This window comes from Serinus canaria, chromosome 1 (genome assembly GCF_022539315.1).
Source record: "Serinus canaria isolate serCan28SL12 chromosome 1, serCan2020, whole genome shotgun sequence".
Lineage (NCBI taxonomy): Eukaryota > Metazoa > Chordata > Aves > Passeriformes > Fringillidae > Serinus > Serinus canaria.
The window spans coordinates 38,841,494-38,863,661 of NC_066313.1; the positions used below are offsets into that span (position 1 = coordinate 38,841,494).

At 37.6% G+C, this 22,168-nt stretch overlaps 1 protein-coding gene across 1 annotated transcript in view; it reads left to right on the plus strand.

Moving 5' to 3' along the window:
* The window catches only part of CNTN5 (contactin 5), a 315,435-nt gene extending 299,645 nt beyond the window's left edge, over positions 1–15,790 (plus strand). Inside the window, exons 19-23 of the mRNA XM_030234928.2 lie at positions 4,078–4,187; positions 10,984–11,170; positions 11,638–11,750; positions 13,142–13,310; positions 14,967–15,790. Of these exons, the coding sequence (XP_030090788.1) occupies positions 4,078–4,187; positions 10,984–11,170; positions 11,638–11,750; positions 13,142–13,310; positions 14,967–15,070 (683 nt within the window). The 3' untranslated portion in view covers positions 15,071–15,790. The remainder of the gene's footprint in view (positions 1–4,077; positions 4,188–10,983; positions 11,171–11,637; positions 11,751–13,141; positions 13,311–14,966) is intronic.
* The last annotated feature ends 6,378 nt before the right edge of the window (positions 15,791–22,168 follow it).

Here is a 22,168-nt window from a genome sequence, read left to right on the forward strand (position 1 = left end):
AGGGTTATTTCCTGATTCTGCCAGATGATCTGTCTGGAGAGATGCTGTGAAAGCTCAGCTAGAGCTGTCTCCAATGCCTTTTTAAGGAATGAAATCACAATCCTGTCATGAAGAAGTTTATTAGGCACTCCTCTGATCAATGGCACTAGCCCCCTGGGAAGCAGATGTGCAATAAATATAATGGGCACATCCCCCCCACACATGCTGAGGGTAACTCTGTGTGCCATGTCACTTGATGGAAAACAAACCATTTGTGTTCATAGAGATGGCAACGCTCCTCTGGTAAATTCTTTGTGGAATAAGGCAGCTCCTTATTCCCAGGTGTCACTGTTGTGTAATAAATCTGAGTTATTCCACAGGGAAGGGAGAGTCATAGCAGGATGAACACTGTGAGAAAGTGTGCAGGAGAGCATCATTACAAGAGAAGGCTTCAGAAGTTCTACCCAAGAAGAAAGAGTATTTCAGCACTACATCAAAAATATTCAGGGCAGAGGTCTTCACTTGTAGCTCATTCCAGTACTCTTCTAATTTTTCCTGTTTTAAAGTCTTCTGTGAAGACACTGGTCAGAGAGAAGGTGAAAAGAGAAAGGACTTGTGGAAAAGTGAGAATTCCAAAGGTCTGTTCTGGAAACAGTAATCTTGTTTCTGGTGTTGTGGAAACTGGATATTTTTTCCCTTTTAAGCACAAGATTCTGGAGAAATTTCTATATCCTGCAGACAGACATTTCACTGCAGATCTGGTGGAGTCCCCCATTTCTCAGGAATGGAAAAAGTTCACTGGAGGTTCTCTGATTTGCAAGATAGTCTGCATGGCTATTTCTAGCAAGGAAGCAAATGCTACCACTTTCTTTACTTACAGGTTGACACAAGAGCGATGACTTTTCCTAATTTTCCTTCTGATATATCTCTTGTGGTTTTTTCCACAGAGAGGCATTATCACAGAAATAAATCCTGGCTGAAATCCCAAAATCTCAGCTATGAAGAACTGCCTTCAGTCATAATGCAATTGCTCAGACTGAGGTTCTTATCTTCAAATAAGAGCTAGAATTTTGAATAGGACTACTTTGTAAAATTCTTTTTAGAATCAGGATAAGAACTGAACAGACATGAAGTGATTGGCTGAGTAGTCCTGACTGAGCCTCTGTTCCACAGAAGAATTAAAAAGACATAAATTTTAGTAGGCTCTTGGACTTCATGTGGAAATCCTTGAGGGTGAATATTTCAGGAAAACAGATCAGCTTACAGTCATAAACAAGTACTACACACTGAGGGCTAGTAACTGATTCTTTTTTTTACTTCCCAGTGTCACAATTCAGGATTCCCACTCTGAACATTAGAAATTAAATTAGTGCAAATGCATGTCCTGCCATTTTACAGCCATCCCACAAAACCTACATATTGATCATGTTTCTTTAAAGTGTGATTGCAGCACAGGGAAAGACAGGGTTTCATGGCTATTGCACACAGCCTTATGAGAATGTGTTGTACTGCATCTTTAATTCAAAGAAGGGAATATTAAAGAGACTATTAAAGATGGACTTCTGTCTTTTTTCAGGAAGTATGACCGTAGGTAGACACCTATAGGTTTAACATAATGACAAGATCTGAAGAAAATAGTATGATTCTAACATCAGTGACCATAATAGAAAAAGCTAATGAACCTATCATATTTACACACAGAGAATAAAGCATGACATTGAAGTAAACCACAGACTGTATTATATCACCAGAAATTATATGGTCCTCATCATATCTGAATCAATAAAAAATGCTATTTAGGCTCCCAAAACTTTCAGACAGTCATGCTATATCTTATTCCCAAATACATAATTCCTGTTGTTTTGCTGAACACAATTTTCAGTGCCTTATATCAGTGAAACTGCAGCAAATTATTTCTGAATACATGAGAAATACATTTTCTTCACATAAAAAAATCCAAAATATTTCTGCTCCATTTGTTGAAAACATTTTTTAAAAATATCAGAAAATATTCTATGTTTCTATTCAAGCAATGTATACTCCACTCCTAGTGAATGCTATGAAGAGGAAATGATTCCTGCATTTATAGAAAATGTACACTCTGCCAACCAACATTTCGTGTACATCTCAAATTATTTATACCACTGCAATCTTTTCTGACAACAAGGTAATTGCTTCAATAATACAAAAACTAGAAAATAGCTTTTGCCACACAAATCTTAGTAGTACATAAAATAGAAAGCAGGATGTAACTGTTGAACAGAAAATCATATTATGAGCAATATACTTCTTCATAATGCAATTCTTTCAGTATTGAATTCAAAAGATCATTTCTCCTGTTCCTGAACATATTTTTTTTATTCTTTATTACCTAAAAAGTTCCAAACATATTTTATACTTATTAGTAATACTTATTGTTGGCAAACACCACTTTGTATCACAACAGATTGACTTATTTTCTTCAGATGTAAATTACAAAAGAGATCAAAAAAGAGTAACAAACATTAAAAGTCTGACATCAAAAACTATGGAAAATTAGTATGAGCTGTGTCAAAAATATTTGTAGGGCAGCAGTGCCAGAGCAGCAGCAGCAGAGAGAGTAGTTAATGAGTCAGTTGATATTAGGTATCTTACATATTAGGTGATTTGATCACTGAGAAAAATATGTAATTTTATCTCAGGCTGTTCTGTAAGGAGACTGCTTTTCTGTTAAACAAGTCCCCAAAACCCCATTTTTCAGAAAGCTCTTTGATGTGCCTCCCTATGACATAAAACCAAGACCTCTGCCTGCCCTTCAGGAGCAGATCAACACATTAGAAATGTAATGAGGAACATTAGGCCAAGGAAGAGATGACGGGTTCTGTGACTAGAGGGGAATGTGAATTCACATTTTTGCTAAGTGAGCTATGCCAGAAAGGTGGAGAAATGCCCTATTGTGTGTTGCACAGTATAGGTAGAAGCCTTGCCTCCACAGCTTGCCTTTAAGAAAGTTTTCAGTTGTATCTAGGTAATAAAGCAAAAGACCCACAAGATTTCCTTGATTCATGTCCCAGTTTCATACGAAACAATTTTTGGGCACTCATCACTCCCAGTGTACAGTAGCAGGTGGTAAAACTGAGTGGTGGAGTGCTCAGCAGCCTGTCATGGCAAATACTGGGCACATTTACTCAACTTCCCAGCCACTGAAAGGAGCCAGGCCTCTATAAAGCATTTATGGATGTGAAAGTACAAAGGCAAACACACTTGTGGCAACACTGCTGGGCAATTGTGCTGTGTAAAGCATCCCACAGCCTTCTGTGAGCATCCTGGCCGTGCCCCAGCACCACCAAAGGGCACCCAGGCTGGCTGGAGGACAGGAAGGATCCTCTGTTCCAGGCAATCGGGAGGTCAGATCTGCAGAATAGCATGGAGATGGAAGCACAGACAGAGGGCAATGGAAACAAACACAGGTAATCAGAGGGACAGACATTAGGTCTTGGTGCCTTTGTAAAAAATGTGCACCCTAGGCCTAAAACAGTAAATGCTGCACAGCAGAGAGAAGGTGGTACATCCCAAACACTGGTGCCGCTGACTTTGAGGGTATAATAACGTAGTCTTATAAAAAGCATCTTTCACATGGCATTTCACTACAGTGCTGGGTATCACCTCCTGCTCAGTATTGCCCCAGGGCAGGGCTGACTGAGCACCCCAGCAAGGCATTGCTCATCCTGAGCTGACAGAATGGCACTAAGAAGCCACAAGTAGAATGAAAACTCCGTTTACTGCTGCAGTTAGGGCATTGAAAGGGGTGTGTGGAGGCAGGGGACACATATAAAAATATTAAAGCTCTTTTAAAAAATTGCAGACAAGAGATTCTTTCACAGTTTGCTGCACCCATCATCAGTGATGAGATATTGATGCAGCATGACACAAATAAAGAAATACAACAATAATAATCTCTTCATCTTGTTCAGTTTTTCATGTTCCCCCTAAGTGTCATACCTTCTTGAGAGTATTAAGGTAGAATAAAGGAAGTAAATGACAGTTTCAGACGGAGTGTTTTTGATAAATACAAGCTGTTACAGTGGAGGTTTATTGTTTCAATTTTTCTTAATACAGAACCCACTGCTGCTCCCATCGATGTCAAAGCTACGAGTTTGTCTGTATCAGAGATTCTTGTTGCGTGGAAACATATTAAAGAAAGTCTAGGAAGACCACAGGGATTCGAGGTATGAACACAGAATATCGTAATGAGAAGTCCTGTTGCTTTTGAGAGTGTTGCATTCTGTTAACATGTGCAGTAGTGAAACTTCAATAGGAATTATTCTCGTTTTAGCATACGCACCACTGGCTGTGGAACAACTGTCACAGCTGTAGCACCGGAACATTTTTTTATTTATTTGTGCTTGAAAACTGTTCAACACTAGTTCTTATAACATCTCTTTGTCACTTCAGAAAGAGCTGAAAGAACTGCAAGTGACCCAGCATGCATCATTCACAGGCTGGGGAAAATTAGGTATTGACTGTTGCCAGCTCTAAGCAACCAGTTCGAACTTGTTATTTACTGACAGCAATCAGCCGGGAGAAAGGAGAGAGCCTCTGCATCCATGTGCTCTCATCCCACAGTGGCCGAGGGACATCTGCTGGGCAGACAGCTAAAACAGGATGTCAGGAGGGAAGCAGCAGCTGCACAGTCCATAAATAAAACACTGCTTAGAGACAGCCCTTCCTGACTTGGGGGAGTGAACCAGCCCTGGCAAGGGACCTCCTTGCACCTTTGGATACTGTTTACAACCCAAACCTCCAGGAACAGATCAGATCTAGCAGTACACCTGTCTATTCTTTTGGGCCACCACTACAACCCACCCTGACCTTCTGGATCAGGCTGTGCTGGTCCTCGTTAAATAGTCTAGCTAAACCAAATTAACTGCTTTTGGGATGCAGGCTATTTGTCTTGCTTAAACTTTTAGACAGTAGTGATTCATTCCTGATTTTCTACAGTAACATTGAAAAGGGAGTAAACATGTAGGTCTGAGACACCAATCATGGGGGTGTCAAAGAATAATTTACTAGTACAGGGTGTCTCCCTGGTAGCGTGTCTGGGCAACCACAGGGGCAGCTGATAGCCACCAATAGCCTTAGGAAGGAAATGTAGGTGTCTGGGCAGCTCAGCCTCTGGCTGGCCATCCACAACCAGGGCAGCACATTTACCTCATAGCTCAGATGCAGCCAGTTCATATTTTTTTACCTGTTTCTGTAGCCTACTGATGTATTGGATAGCAATATCTCTGTTAATATCTAGCACTGTACAAACGAGCTGTGACTTTGGGCTGTCCCCTCAGGTCTAGCATTTGTTCAGGTCTTTTTCCCATCGACGTCTGCACGCTGAACTCTGCTAACCCTCTGTCAGTTTTCTTGTTCTTTTCTCCTGCTTCTTCCTTACATTAAATATGTTTCTACTCCTTTGCACATAGCTTGCTTCATGCAGCAAAAGTTATACATGACCATTTTACCTTTCACCATGCCATTTATAAGGAGAACAAGACTGTATCTGATAGAGATGATATTCATCTTGCAAATACTATTCTTCTCCATGTTGAAGTGTTCCACTTGTTACTAAGCTGACTTCAATCTTGAGACCAGTCTTTCATCATCTGTAATGACTTACTTGCTGCACCTTGTCTCTTTTTTTTTTCAGAAGGGTGTCCGGTTTGGCTTTTTTTCCTTCAGCTATCTTAACATCTTTTAAATTATACCTACTGTTTTCACTCTTACCCTCATTCCATCGATCAAAATGATTCTCAAAATGTTCTATTAAGTTTGCATTACATATTTTAAAATAAAAAAATAGATTTTCTCTCTAAAATTGAAATTTATTTCCCTAGAAGCCTATCCTTTCATAATGTGAATGGATTTTGCATTTACTTGCTTGTCACCTAACACTTCCCTTAGCTCTACAGATGTCTCCTAGCAATAGATGGTGGTTACAGGTAGGACAGTGGGCTTGCTTTGTGTCAGAGGTGGTCTTCTGCACTTGGAAAGTGCAAAACCTTTGGAGTTTGGCATACTCTGACCCAAACAGCAATACTGTCTCTACATCTCTAAGTCGCTCACAGATTTCTCAGGTACAATTCTGAATGTGCCCATTAATACAGGAGAAGTTGCTAATAATGAACCTCATTAATAATTTGGCTCCTCACTCTGCTGTACACCAATTTTAGGATTACAGCATGAAGATTTCAGAGTAAATATTTCAAGCCAAGGACCTGCACTTGACCTAACAAAAAAAAATGAAGTATAAAAAAAAAATTCACTGCTCTCTTTTACCTCCTCTCATTAAGCAGTTAGAGGAGCCTTCTAAGGAATAATACCTTTTGAGATACTACTTTTATCCGGGGAGATGAGGGTGTTTTTTTCCTCCCCATGCTCTCCAAACCCATCCTGCTCTTTCCATCTTTGTTCATTTAGCCAGAATTCCTCTGCTCACTTTCTGGCAGACAAATCTTCCATGGAGTAATTTATTCTCCTCCATCCTCACAGGAATGATTACAATCAGAGCAGCACTTACTCAGTAAACATAAAAGTAAATGTTGCTGTTCTGCACAATCCAGCAGGAGAGAATAACTTCTAAGGATGGTATTGCTAGATCTTTTCAATTCCATTTTTGGGGAAGATTTCATCAAAAAGGAGGTAATGATTTATAGGATCAGTACAGTGAGTCAGTGCATTCTAATATTCACTTAAGTACACTAGGTCTATGCTATCAGCCCAATTTTCCTCACATAGACAGTTTGCCTTTAAAGCATCCCCACAGTGCAAAAAAGCAAAGGAGTCTGTGCAGGAAGACATTGGGTCTAAAATCCACCCCCCCAAAAAACCACCCAGAAGTACAGAACAGCTTTATGTTTTCCATATTATTTATTTTCTTAAGAGTGTCTTTCACTTGTTGGGAAAACTCCTAATTTGAAAACCGATTCTAAAAGTTTATCATTTGTTCAGAGCAGTGGAAAACAAAGCCTGTAGTTAAAGAACAAAAAGCCTCCTTAATCCACAAACAGCAAACAGATAATGCACAGAAATACAGTAATTTTGATAAAAGGATGAATTATCCTTTTTTTCAATTTTTTATTTGTTTCCTAACGTAGAATTACTTTGGGAGACAAGTAAAGGGTTGCCTTTGGTTCAATCTGAATGCAAAACAATCTGACTGGCCCCTCTGCTTTCATGTCTCAATTCATATTCTGGCTGCAGCCATCATAGCAGTGACAACCTCCTACACAGTCTTCACATTTCTGGCCTTTTGGCAACAGCATTATAAAAGGGGCAGCTATTTTCTTAACACTTGAATGTTTGGGCTTTAATCAACCAAAGTGACAGAATATTTACTAAATGTGGACGAGTTCACAGTGACCCATTTTCACTGTGGCCCTGCTTGCACTTTGTGCTAAGGAGTAATGAAAGGCAAAGGAACTTGTCCAATTTCACAGTGTCATCCTTGAAAGGCAGTGTTAACTGTTATGTCAGATGAGTTTTATGCAAGGTTTGCTGCCCTCATTTGCATCTTCCAAAGCACATATTATTCCTGCTTTCAGTACAGGTTTGTCAGCTGTCCACCCGACCTTACTAAATATATGCCAGCTACAGTCTGATAAAGTAGAAGCAGCTCAAAAACTTTGTCAGAATTGTAGAAAAATATTGTGTGTTGTTCATACTTATTGTTTAGAATCTATAAGCTGAAGGTTATAAAATCTATTTGAGCCCAAGGCAATATTTTCTTTTTCGTTCACTACTGGTAAAGAAGGGAAACAGAAAGAATTACTGACTGGAAGAAGAGATATTTTGGGCTTCTTTCTTCTTTTCCAGAAAAACAAGACAAATACTTAAGTATAAATGAAAAATCTCATGTCTTTTTTGCCGTAGTTCCTCTAAGGGATAGGAGTTTGGTTAATACAATCAAAAGATCAACTTGAAGCAAACAAATAAACAAAATCCAAAAATGACAAAAATATAAAAGGTGAAAAAAGAATCTTGAGTGCCTTTTTTAGAGGTGATTATTTGACATAATACCTTAGTTTATTGTATTATTTATTAAAGAAAACCACATTATAGCATTTCAAGGAGAATTATTCATCTGGTTTTATAATGAAACAGATACTTTTATCTACATGGTACTAGATTTTTTTTGTTTTTTTGTTTGTTTGTTTGTTTTTAATGAACACCTTGAGGTGATTTAGAAAGAGCATATGGATATTTTAATCATAGACTGGAAAAGCAAGACAGAAATTCTACTTAATTTATACTCTTACTTGGTATGCTTAATTTGTAGCTTTAATTTTCTGTGGTCAGAAGCAAGAATATCCAGCCAGTAACTCTGGTTTTGCTGCATTTAGTAAAGATGACCTGCAATTAGATCCAATTAAGTTATGGCAAAGACTGTATAACCTAGAACCCAACTTAGGGAAAAGAGTGGTATCATTTAAGATACTTTTTAACTTAAAACTTCAAGAAAGTGAAGTTTTAACTATTGCTTAACCCATGATCAAATCAAAGCAGGTTACTCCTCTCTAGCTCAAAGGGATGGGTCTCTGGAAATCAGATATCAAAGTTTACTATTCTTTGGCTAAAAACAACAGAAAGTACAGAAAAAATGTAAAACCTTGCAAACTGGAATGCATTAAACAGACTAAAAATGCTTTCTTCTCCCTTTTTCTTTCAGTTTTCAAATTTGGGCTACTTTTTTATGATTTATGCTTCATGCTATTATCAGTATTCAATGTTATCATGAATGAAAACCTGTTCTGTGTTATAGATCCCTTCTGAGATGTTTAAACTAAGGTTACAGAAAATCAAATTTAAAAAAGAACTAGCAAATGCAGAGAAGTGCAAATAAGCAAACCCTCTATTTTAAGACATATGTCTCTCACTTTTAAACATCAGAAGTATCTTCATTTCAGTTCAAATCAATGTAAATCCCCACACCATCTACCTCAGTCAACAATCACTGGATCTTTTTTGTTTTATTACTACTTCTTTTATTTCCTTTGGTCATCAACAAATAGATGCTTGTGTTACCCCTGGAAAAAAAAAAAAAAAAAAAAAAAAAAAAAGGTCAAAGTTAATTTGTGAACATTTTTGAACATTTCATTAGCATGAGACATGATGTGTCCTGTGAATGAAGACAGCTACTTGTGATTTTTCTCCTGGCTTTCTAGAAAAAGGAGAAAAACTTCAGTTGCATTTCCACCCCTGCTCCTGTTCACCTGTGTAAGCTTGGTCATCTCACTTTTCCTTTCTGACCCTTTTCTTGTTGGATCCTCAGCAGACTGCTCTGTCCAGATGATAAGGTCTCCAGAACACATGTTCCCCCTCACTGCCTGTTCATACAGTGCTCAATAGGGTGCAGTTCTCACCACCATAGCACCAAATTTGTAAAGATGCATCACAAGTAAAATGAAAGGATCTGACTGCCCAAGAGATAATAAGCGTTGGAGATTCAATAGTAGGATGTGAATAAATGGTTATTGATTCCATTTTCTTGTGAAGAAAAGAAAGCTGACTCTGAATAGGTGTTATTTCAAATGCCAGTAGCTTTGGTCAAGCATTCATCCAGCAAAATACCTCAGTGAATCACACTTATTTCAGAACAAGTAGTGACTGCAGCAAGATTTGGGAACTGAGCTGTAACTGATCTAAGAATTAAAGCAACAGCATTTTAACATGAGATAATGCAGGCACACACACAAAAGACAAGTACTTGAATTTTACAGCTGAAAGAGTGGACTGTGAGGTGACACAAACTAATATACCCTCAATCAAAGTTAACAGAGGCACTTTTGTCAAGTGAAGATAAGACCTCAAATATATATATTTTGCAACCAGATTTTTTTTTTATGGTAGTCCTAATGCAATTATAAAAGGTCAGCATTGTGCTCATTGGTCTTATTTTCCTGTGAACCCCTTGGGGTTTTTTTGGTTCACCATTTCCTGGGAGACATTCTCAAGAGTTTTGTCTTGTCTCTGACCTTTTTTTTCTCAGAGGAAACAATATCCAAATACAATGTAAATAACTTATTAAGAAATAACCAGCCTCACACAAAAGGTCAAAATGTGGAAGAAAAGCAAGTAGGTCTCAGCATGAATAACAGTAAGCTGAGTTTAGGTCTTTGAATGGCATTTTAGTGACATCTTCTGTTAGGCAAAATAGGGCCCCATGAGAATTGCCTTTTCTTGTGTAGCTCTCCTAGATACATCTTCTTTAGTTACACCCTAGAAGTGCCGGGTGCCTTAGGACAAAGACTAGCCAAATTCTCAACTCAGCTGTATAACCTCTTTGAGATGGTGAAAAAGATTCTAGAGAATAAGGATTAAGAATGACCAACATCATTTAGGGGTTTATTTTATGTCTGAAAAGGAAGAGCGTGAACATACTATTAAAACTTAATTTACCAGAAACCTGTTTACATCCAAGAACTAAAACTGAATCAATTTTCTTCTTTTTCTTCTGTTGAGATTTTTCGAATTATTTAAATATTTCTGTCATTGTTCTGTGGTTGCCTATTCATTGGACTGATAAGAAATCTCCTGGATCTGAGTTGCACCAGGCCAGGAAGAGAATATTGCTCACAACACTTAACTGATGCAGTCAGAGTTTTCCAGAGTGAACATAGATATTCTGGTGAGCTACCACAGGATGATTTCTCCTTGAATGGTGTCCTTCAATGATAAGTTCTTGCTGACAAATTTCATTCTCTCCCCTTCTGTCTTATAGTAACCTGCTCTTGTGCCAGAACACAGCCATGTGTTCCATGTGCTCCAGGTCACACCTCAATATTCCATGTCTTGCCATTTTGGAGAAGAGAGCACTGAATGGCTTGAGGTCAAATCCCATATGCTTAAAGGGATCTGATGATCAGAAAAAGGCATAAATGGCAAAAATACTTTCCACAGGGTAACAAGCCCAAGCATCTGGCAGCATGAGCTTGCCAGGTGCCTATATTAACCCTTCGTTTGGTTGCTTGTTGGCAGGTTGGTTACTGGAAGGACATGCAGCAGGAAGAAGCAGCAGAAAAGGTCAAAACAGAGGGAAATGAGTCATCCATCCTCCTGACAGGATTAGAAGGAAACACATTATATCACCTAACAGTGAGAGCATACAATGCTGCAGGGTATGGACCACCTAGCACTGCTGTGCATGCAGCAACCAAAAAATCCCGTGAGTAATCTCAGTACCTTTGCTAAAAGGAAGAAAGCAGGGAGAAACTCTGTCTCATTAGGTTTTTTATTTATTAAGGGTGTATAATAATCTGGAATCATGTATAGCTTTGATTCATGGCTTTGCTTTGATGTTTAGAAATTAATTCATATGGCTTTGCATTCATAACAAAGGGTAATTTCCTAGAAAACAAGGCCTTTTGTACAAAGCGAGAGAAAAGAGTCCATAAGCTTTGTGGAATTTATGGGGTGGGTGGAATAAATGCACTATAATCTACCAAATTACACTACTGATGAAAAAATCTTGAATGTTCCATCTAGAGTCACTAGCCTGGTAACACTAGGCTAGCAGCTCTAGATGGAAATTTTAAATATAATGAAAGATTAAAATACTTTTGTTTTTAAAGAAACTAACTATAAAATATATATATATATATATATATGTACATGTTATTTTTTTTTTCTCAGCTCCCAGCCAAGCACCAGGCAATATTATGTGGATACAGGATGGCTCTCATGTGTCTCTTGGGTGGGAGCCAGTCAGACCTCTAGCTAATGAGTCGGATGTAATGGGATATAAGGTTAGTGTTTCCCCTCCTTGTTCAGCTTTCTCTCTTCCAAGCAATTGCTCCTCTTCTTTGTTGCCTTTTTTGCCTTTCTTCTTTCTCTGTGCAAATGAAGCATTTTCTACAGACTGTTTCCAAACAGCTTTCACTGTGAGAAGCAATAAATAAAATTAAAATGTGAGAAATGTCCCAACATATTTTTTGTTGGTATTTTCAAATACCAAACTCTATCTGACGCCCCTCTATCTCGGGGGGTCAGTCCATCCTCTCTGAGTCAGCAGTGGCTATTAATAATATCAGACTGCAATGAAATTCCTAACACCTCTTCAATTCAACTGTGTTTGCAGTAGGATTTAGAGAAATGCAGAATAATGACATAGCTTTAATTTACATTAAAATTAATATTTTTGAAGCAGAAACACAAGTACTTCAGTTTGTTTTGTGATCATGTTAGTGATGGTCAACTGCAGTGATGATAATATCTGGAATTTAAAATTTTGAAGTTTTAAAGAATAAAATCCAGATTAACACTGAGATAACAAGTCAGAAAATCAGAATTCACTGCAATAGCTTAAATAAAAGTAGAATGATTTCAGTGTTTTTAAAGAAATTTGGAGTCTGGGTTTTTTTGGAGCCCATATCAAATAATTTCTATAGACTACGTTCTCATATCTCCTCTGATACATCAAGAAATATCACCAAGAAAGTATAAAATGGTTCAAATAAACCAGAAACTGTTCTAACCTTTATCAAAATAGTTGATATTCTGAAATAGTAGAGTTGACTTCTTTAGTTTTTCACACCTCTCTGACCTTTTCAATTTTCTCTGGGAACAGAAACTCTTATGCAGAAATACAAAAAAGACAGCAACATGCTGACTTGCTTTCCTCCCACATGCCATAAATTTGTATTGAGTTTTACAGGAAATGCAGGAACAGATCTGAGCTGTTGTCAGTTGATTTAGCCAGCTAAGGTAAACACAATAAATACATTATTCAGGCTATTTTTCTTACATTTGAAGTTGAGTTCTTGAGCCAAAAATTTGAATATCAACATGAACTGTGGGATAAGAATTTAAACCAAATGGAACTCAAAATACACTTTGAAATTTTGGAGATGAAGATGTGCAACACCTAATGCTAAAGAGGGCAAGCCCTCTGTCTTTGCTCTCGGCCATAATCTATGTCCTTTCACATTCATGAATCTCTATAAAATTTTGCTATTACTGTTCTGAAGCCACTGCAGGAAGGGAAGAGTAAAAGCAAAGTCTGTTCAAATGCAATGTCAAGAAATCCCTAATGAAAGCATGAAAGAGTAAACATTGCAGTGACTGTGTTATCTACACAAAATGTCTGGTACAGAGCTTGAATGGCCACTGTGACCACTGTCTACTTTATCCACCCCAGGTGTTATTTCGGCAAGAGGGCCAGAGCAATAGCCAAGTTATAGAAACACAAAAAACCTCTGCAGTGGTACTTCTTCCTGATGTTGGGGTCTACATCATTGAGGTCTGTGCAGTCAGTGAAGGAGGGGATGGGACTGCAAGTCCCCAGATCAGAGTTCCATCTTTTTCAGGTAAGGTTACACTTTCATTTGAAAGCGTGGTGATGAAAGCAATGCTCATTAACTCTGCTATTCTCTACCAGAACAACAATGTTCTCATTAAATATTAAATAAAGTCATTGATGTGAGTCTTTAGTTCTTTAGAAATAAAGGTATCTAGTGACACATGGGATGTTTAAGATCATCTGAGGCAACCACGTGAGGCTGATGAACAAATAAGATGATTTGTAGGAAACCTCTCCCATTTGAGGATAACACCTAAAAACCTACCTGAGCTATAGATGTTTATATGTGCACTAGTGTCTCAAACAGCAATATAGTCAGCTGGGATGCAATCCACAGAGACCAGCAGTGGATTGCAAAAAGACAGCAATTCAGCTAATCTTCTGAATTTTACTATTAAGACATGAGCACCTAAGGACATCTGCAGTGTCCTAAGGCATCCCAAGCAGAGCTGGCAGATGTGTGGTGGGACTTAGGGGATACACACACCATTCTGTGGGACTTAGGGGATATACACATCATTCTGAAGCACCAACCAGAGGTGTAACACAGCTGTGTAAGACACCTAAAGTGGCATGGATTTAGGTAGCTGACCCCGTGTATGTGCCTCCTTGAGGATAAGCCGAATTTCTCTGTAAGTTCCAGTCACTCCCTTGCATAATTATTACTATTTAATTATTAAATTATAGCAGTATTAAAGTGTTACCATTAGGAAAATTTTGATGTCTAGCTGCTCTCTCCTCACTTACTGTGATATGTTGAAAGAATGTAAAGTATCAATATTACAAAGGTAAGTAAGGGATGGGAGGATTAGTGTTAAGAACAACAAAGAAATAATATAATCTTTGCCTAAACACGGCAAGGCATTTCAATTATAACCTTCTGATAACACTTAAAAATTTTATTAAATATTGCTCCTTAAGGAACACTAACCAAAAGATGTGACCCTGAAACTTCTGGGTCAAGAAGAAAGAACTACAATTTCAGCTCCAGTCTGGTCACAAACTGCAGTGCTATCATCAGAATGCAGAAGACACTAATCCCTACCCCATGGAATGTTTCTTTCATATATCATAATTCTAGGTCACAAAGTCCTCCATCTAATTAGACCATGCATATCATATTTCTTTCATTTAGGACAATTTTTGTCCAAAGAAACCCAGTCTGGTTCCTTTCCCATCTTGTTGCTACTACTACCCCAGACCACATTTCCCCTTAGCATGGCCATTTAAGACAGTGCTGTGATCAAAAATCAACTCTGCACCAATGGGCCAAAGACCACTTTTTGCTCTGGACAAGGCTAGGGATGAAGGGCTAGCTTTCATCCCTTGGTCTGGGACAAAAATTTGTGACTCAGGGCAGCTTCTGCAGCCTAATGCTTTTTTGAAGATTAAGACACAAAACCATGGATCCTTCTGGAATTTCCTATTAATTTGCAGACTGAATATGAGGATCCAGAATGCAAGTTGCTGTAGGTATCATCACAAAGTCCCATCTGTGTAGGGAGCCCATTTTGTGACTGCAGTTCTTACACAGTAATCCATTGCCTAAAATTAGTCTTTTGCTGAGGGTAAAAGAATATAAATTTGGTCAAAAGCTAATACCTAAATGTACTGAGAACCATTTGCATCATTTGATCATTAATTTCTTTGCTTTTCATTTCAGGAGGGAAAGTCACAAGTGCTCAGTCCACCTTGCATGTGTTGTCTACTTCCTCATCCTCTGTAACACTGCTTTTGGCACTGATGGTACCTTCGACCTCATGGTGAAGGCTGCAGACTTTGTTGTTGTTGTTATTTGTTTGCTTTAACTTGATGACACCAAGGGATGGAGTTTTATGTCCATGGAGAAACTGAAAACCCAAGCTAGTGCTTAAAGACCCATCAAAATGCCTGTGGTGCACTTAGAGAAGTGTTGGAGACACGGTCAATAATTCATCAGGTTTTTATCTCTTTTTATTTGTAAAAGTCTTCTGGGGAGGAGACCCTTCTTGGCCCAAAAATATGCAGATTGTATGTAATAAACTTTTGTAAGCAAAGGTAACTGATGTCAAATGTATTTTCCTTTTTTAATATGTTCAAATTTGGTGAATCTAGTCATGTATCATCAGGTATTTAAAGGATGGTGTCTAGTACAGTACACCTGTGTGGTTTGGAGAAAAGAAATCCTTTTTTAAATATAGAAAAAAGTTTGATACAGGTTGCTACTACTGACAAGGAAGAAAAGCAGCGTTTATATGCAAAGACCTCTGCAAAAGTAAAGAAGAGCTTGTTCTAAAAATATATAATATGTAATAATTGTCAATGAAATGCTAGACTGCTTACCCCAGAATGTAGCAAAATGGAGCAGAAAATCCATTTATTTTATTACCAGGTAAATGGAAAATTATTTAACACAAGCTTAGGAAGAAAACCGGTTGGTTTTTATCAAATACCACAAGCTTTTATGTCCAATGGAATTTTCAATAGAAAATAAGAAATCAATTCCTACTGCATATGACAATGAAAATTCCACTGGGCATTTCAATATTATATACATTAAGCTACTAAGAAGACAAATAAAGCAATGCAAGGAGATAAACCAACTTTTCTCAATCACTTCTCAGCTGTAACTTTCTTTTTCCTCTGAGTCCAATTTTGGGTGGCATTCTATGCTTTTCAGAATAGCATTATCCACATATCTACAGACTGCAGTAGGATATATTTTGGAGAATTTTGTTTCTGAGAAAAAAATTCTTGGAAAATTGCTACAGAGCATCATTTCAATTATTTATCTAATTGGCTCTATTCCTATAGCTCACTGGAGATTATTCTTGTAGGTACTACGTGATATCAACTCTAATCCCCATTTTTTGCTGTACCAGACAATTTTTTACTCAATAGACAATTTGGACAGTTTTTCTACATTGGAAGGCTTTCCCACCTACCGGAATCTGAGGAACAACGACTCCCAGGGAAGATGATGCGCCTGTTTGTACAATCATGGTGGGCACAGTGTTACGAAGGGCAACATTTTGCTAACACATCTAGGGACCATGAACAGGAAAAACATTGCACTGCCTGGGAAGAATCAAGTCAAGTGTGGTTAACATGAAAATTCTAGTTGCCTATCCCTCTAAAAGTTTCTAAAAGATGAAAACTTATTTTAGCTGAATTGGGTTCCCAATTCAATTGGCATTTAGAAAATACACTGCAACTGTGCTCTTTTTCAGCTGCTTCAAAACAGGAACCAAGAAAGCACAACAGTGATAAGAAGGTGAAAAGCTGATGATGACTAAATATTTTTTGCTTTTGAATATTTTATCAGTAAAATTTTTCAGAGGAGGTTCAACTTAAATCTTTGCTACCCAGTAATATTTTAAATAATTTTCTTAAAAAATGGTTTTTAAAATTACTTAAGTCACCATGTTGCTCAGAACACAAAGGCAGGCTAGCTAGCTAAGAACTGACCATAGATATATAGAAAGAGGCCTTCTATAGCTCTGCTTCTGGAAAAGCCTTTGAGATAAAAGACAGGCAGGTGTAAATTACCTTGCTGATAGAGCAAACTCATAGGAAATAACTACCTGCTGTCCCTTGTAAAACAGGAGCAGTGCTACTGTGCAGAGAGCCTACATCAGCAATCCATCATCTGCCAAAATGTTAAAATAAAGAAGAATAAAGTGATGAACCAAAAAGTCAAATGGCTATTTTATAAATTAGTTATGCATAATTTCCTCTATTTTTTTATACAGTTGCTTGCCAATGCAGTTCATTTCAGAATATTCAAAAAGACTACATTCACTGCTGGTGGCATTTGGTTAAACTTTCTGATAACAATAAATGGATATGCTTTATAGGAGGAAAAAAAGTCTGATAAGGAGACAGAGCTCCATCTAGACACATCTCCCTCTCTAGTATGAAGATACAAATAGAAATATTGAACATACCATCAGGTAATGTAGTTGTATTGCAGGGACAAATGGAGGTATGTTTTATATTCAACATGAACAGAATATGTATTTTGCATCTTAAATATATTAATAAACATGTTTTAAATGTTTAAGTACCTATGTATTACCTATTTGTTACTTTGTAGAAGATGTTTCCTTATCATGACATTTTTAGTTGCAAGGGAAAGCTCTTTCCTTTTTCATGTAAAAGATTGTAATAGTGCAGTCTGGCGTCACTGAGGAGACTGTATTTTTGTATAATGTCACAGGATCTGTTCAGAAAAAATAATAATTAGAAATAAATCTTGTTTCACAGACCAAAAGAAAGTTGCTGTCATGGCCCATATCAAAATCTTAGATATATTGTATACAATCTGTATATATGCTATATATAATGGTATATACGATGTGGAAGACACAGTAATATAATAGTTTCTGTGTACTGTTCTTGTAACATTAGATCTTTTTAATAAATTATTCTCTTTTTATTGACTTTTACCTTATCTCCTGTCATCTCCTCAGTTATATTAGTACACTTCAGGGTGACAAAATTATTTGGTTTTCAGCAGAAAGAACCTTTAAATTGCATGATTTTCAAGAAAAAAGTGATGAACCCAAAATAGTGAATGTGGAAAAGGAGCCATTAAAATCAAAAAACTTTTAACATCATTTTAATTTCACCTAAATTTTGGATTTCCTAGGTAAATAATTTTTTTACAGCTAAATATCTGAAAGGTAAAAGAAGTCCTGAATTCTCAAAATGAAACTACACCTAATGAAAATTGCAATGTAAATTCAGCATCAGAGATAAAGGTTCTCTGCCTTAAAAAAAAAAAAAATCATGATTTATATTAGATTTTAAGGAAATCTAATCTTTCCTGGGGAGGTGGTGGGACTGCACAGGTTTCCCACAGAAGCTGTGGATGCCCTGCCCCTGGAAATGTTCAAGGCCAGGTTGGAGGAGGCTTTGAGCAGCCTGGGATAGTGGAAGGTGTCCCTGCCGTTGCAGGGGTTTGGAACTGGATGATCTCTAAGGTCCCTTCCAACTCAAATCATTCTATGATTTCCATGAAAAGAAGAGCTTTGTAAGGTGGTCACCAAGGTCAATCCTCCATGTGCTGAATTATTGCATCATTTCTGGGCCCTCTCTGTAACATTCTGTCAAATGTCACTTGTACCCTATGTGGAGGCACAAAAGCACAGTGTGGTCTGTCATGTTCAATTGAAAAATTTGGTTGCTTTGTCTTATACTTGAAATACTTTGTGTGACTAACCACAATAGAATATCTTTCAAAAATACATATACCCTTTTGAGAAAAAAAATGAACAATGAATATGGCAAACATTTTTTGTTAGTTTGATTTGAGCCCTTAATAATCCCCAGTCAGTCCTTTATGAAATGCATATTTGTGGTCAATGACTTTGCAACACAGTACAAAGTCAAAAAGGCCATACTGAAAATAAAAATACATTGCCACAACCATTTGAACTGAGACTTCAATTAAAACATGATTCTGGCCTAAATGGCATATTATATCAGGACTTCTATTAAATTAGTTAAGAATGTCACAGAAAACTGTAATGATCTGATTTTGCTGATGTGGAGAAGTATTTATATTGAAAATCCATATCCTATCAGAACTGGTACCAAACTGCAACCCACTCTTGCCCTGTTATGACCATCATCCCAGTTCCTCTGAAGATGAAAGACCTTTTACTTCTTAATTACTTTTTGTACTTTTAAGGAAAACAATATCAAGGATAAGAGAAAATGAACAGCATCTTCCCACAACAGGTTAGTTGGTTTTAGGCTATTACAATCAGCCTTGCTAAGCATGCTGGCAGACAGGCTGCTTCCAAAAATACAGGTCCTGAGTTTAAGAGTTTTCTCTCAATTCCAGTAAAGAGAGAGACCTGACTTTGTCTTTATTGTGGTTCATATTTTTAACACTTGAAACAAGAAAAGGATATAGTATGTAAATTAAAGCCTCACAAGCCTGAAGGAGAAATTTATGGATAATTGTACAATTTCAATATTCACATTACTTCTTACAGCTGTCAAGTCAATTGTAAGGTTCTTACAGGTCAGCTGTTTGTGCAAACTGGCAAAAATTATATTTAGATGTGCAGCTATTAATGCTTCCTGGGCTACTTTTCTGCTGTCAGATCATTAGCTAAGCACCTCAGTATAAGAAACTTCTGACATCAGAAGAAACTGATAAACAAGTGTGGGATGCTTTGGTTCATCTTTTATTATGATGAAATAGATATTTCAGGCTAGAGGAAAATACCCTCCCTTTAAGTGTGGTTTGGTGTTGGGGATATTTTTTGCTTTTATGCTCAAACTCATGAATTCTAAAGATATTATAAAATAAAACCAGGAGAGTGCTCCTGAGAAATACAGTTAGTAAGATAAATACCAAAGGCAGGCACAATATGTGTTAATCACAAATAAAGTCATTCAGCATATTTTGCTTTTTGTACAGAAAATAAGATGGGAAAGTGTATCAATTTCCTTTCCATAACAGAAAACAAGTGAATAAAAAGATACTGAAACAATTGAGGCATATCTGGATCAAAGCTTAAGCAAAACAATTTTACTTAAAGCTGTATGGCTCTGTTCCCTGGCTGAACAAGCATTTCCATTTCATAATGACACCATCTCTTATATTCTACAAAAGGGACTTTTTAGGGTAGCAAAATGGGATAGTTCCCTTGATATTTCTTTAAAAATTTGTCATGTGGAGTGACTGAATGATTTGGAAAAGAAGCCCCAGGTCAACTGCCTACCTTTGTATAACTCAGTCCCTTATTCTTGAATAGTACATACACCCAAATCTATCATTTTGGAGAGCAGCATTCTAGATGATGATGTTTTAGCTGTATGTTTGTTCTAATTGCAAGCAAGTTTCACATATGCTTTAGGCAAAACAGCTCAGTATCTGTCCTGCTCTGACCACCAGGCTGTAGGCATGGGCTGCCAGATGATCAGCAGAGGTAAAGCTCAAGTCTGGATCAGTACTTTGACAAGACTCAAAAGCAAATTGTTGATTTGTTTTTGGATATACTACCTTTATTTCAAGTCATATTGGTAAAAGTTGAATTATCCATTGTGCATTGAGTGTCCCTTTTGCTCCAGTTAAAGAAATGAAAAAGAAATACTTCACTCTTTCCTACAAATTTCTGGGCAGCCTGTAAAAAATGAAAAAGGGTTTGTGTGTCTATGGAGAGGGATGGGTGGGTCGAGAAAAAAAAGGAGGAGGGGGTCCATGGGCACTGTCTCCCACAAGGACAACATGAAATTAAGCCTGCCTCTTGACCTAGCAGTGTTTGCCTTCCAACAAGCCATCTGAAATGGTGAGCCTTTTACCTTCCAAACAGGAGGCAGCATTTTTACCTGTCTGAGAATGGCTGCAGTACATTATTCAAAGTACTAAGTTACATTTCCACTGTATTGTGTCAATATTTTCTGACTTTCCAGTGGGAATAGGAGCAAATCCCAAAGCTTTTGAATGGGAAGTGAAAGGAATTTCATCACTACAAATTTTTCATATAAAAAAAATTCTCTTGGGTGCCCAGGGGACAATAGGAAACAGTAGTCTTTAATGCTCCACAGCCTGAATTTGGTCTCAAGGGAATAGAGTCAAAGCCTCCCTCTACCTGAAAAAACTTGTAGGGTTTGGGTAAGGTTGAGCTCAAGAAGTTCATTTAATGCATGAGATAACTTTAACAGGTTGCAGGCTGAATGTGTTATTGCATCATCAGAAACAGGTTTGCAGTGGCAAAAATTTTGTCAAATTTCCACTTTCTAAACTTGAATGTTGCTGGATCTCTGCAAGTTTGCTTTCCAGAACAGTAGTTCTTCCTTTTGGGCCATTTTTTATTACACCCAAACATCTCTTGAAAGTTTCTAACGTACTAAGATCTGCCAGACTGAAAGTCCTCTGGCACTAGACATCTGCAGCACCTCAAACTTTGGTGTGACAGCATATTGGCAAACATGATCTTTGCTCAAGGCATAGCTACTTCCACAGTTCTTCTCTCCACTAAGAAAATATTTACCTTCATAAACAACAGTGATTTAACTTCATAAACTACAGCGAGGTATTTCTGTTCTTACATGGCTGCTGAACTCTTTCTTACTTTTCCTCAAAGAGTACATTTTGTTAAGATCCTGTAAGCACCTAAAAGAGATGTTAAAAACACACACAAATCCAGTAGCTGTATTTTTACAGGCCAGTAAACAAACAAAGCCAACCCAAAATAAGACCATCTTCCATCCAGATTAATGCTGGGGCAGGGAGTGGAGGCTATCACCCTGCAAACCCAAGGTCCTTTGTTGAATGTCAGTACAGAAAGATCTTTTGCCAAACCAACTTTTCACAGGGTTCTTGGTAGAATGCTATAGAGGAGGAATGGCAGCCAGGAAAAAGGACAAACCAGATTTCTGTCCCTTTTGTGGCTGATGCTGCCATTTCTACAAAGCTCAGTGGCAAGGTGAGAGATGTCTGTCCATCTTACATCTCCTTTGGAAACTATATCTCAACATTGTGAGGGCTATACAAAGCCCTTTCAGGTAATCAGTGGTAGATAATGTTGAAGCACTCATGGACTGCTCAAAACTGATTGAGGGGGGAAAGGCAGTAGCTACCTTTTAGTGCCAATAAGAGTGAGATGAAGAAAACCTAAACTGTGTGAATCTAATGCTGAGTGTGGAACTGACAAGGGAAACTCAGGAAAGGCGACTTGAAATAATCTCAAAAGGAGTCAGAAACTCATGGGTCACCATACAGTAGCTTCTAGAATGTTCAAGCTGAATTCCCCCAGGAAGGTTACTGAGACAAAGATTAAAAAAAACACTTTTCTGCAAAAGAAAATACAAAATTTTGGTCTTATCACAGTACTTGTACTGTGTGCACTTGAGGTCTTGGCAGCT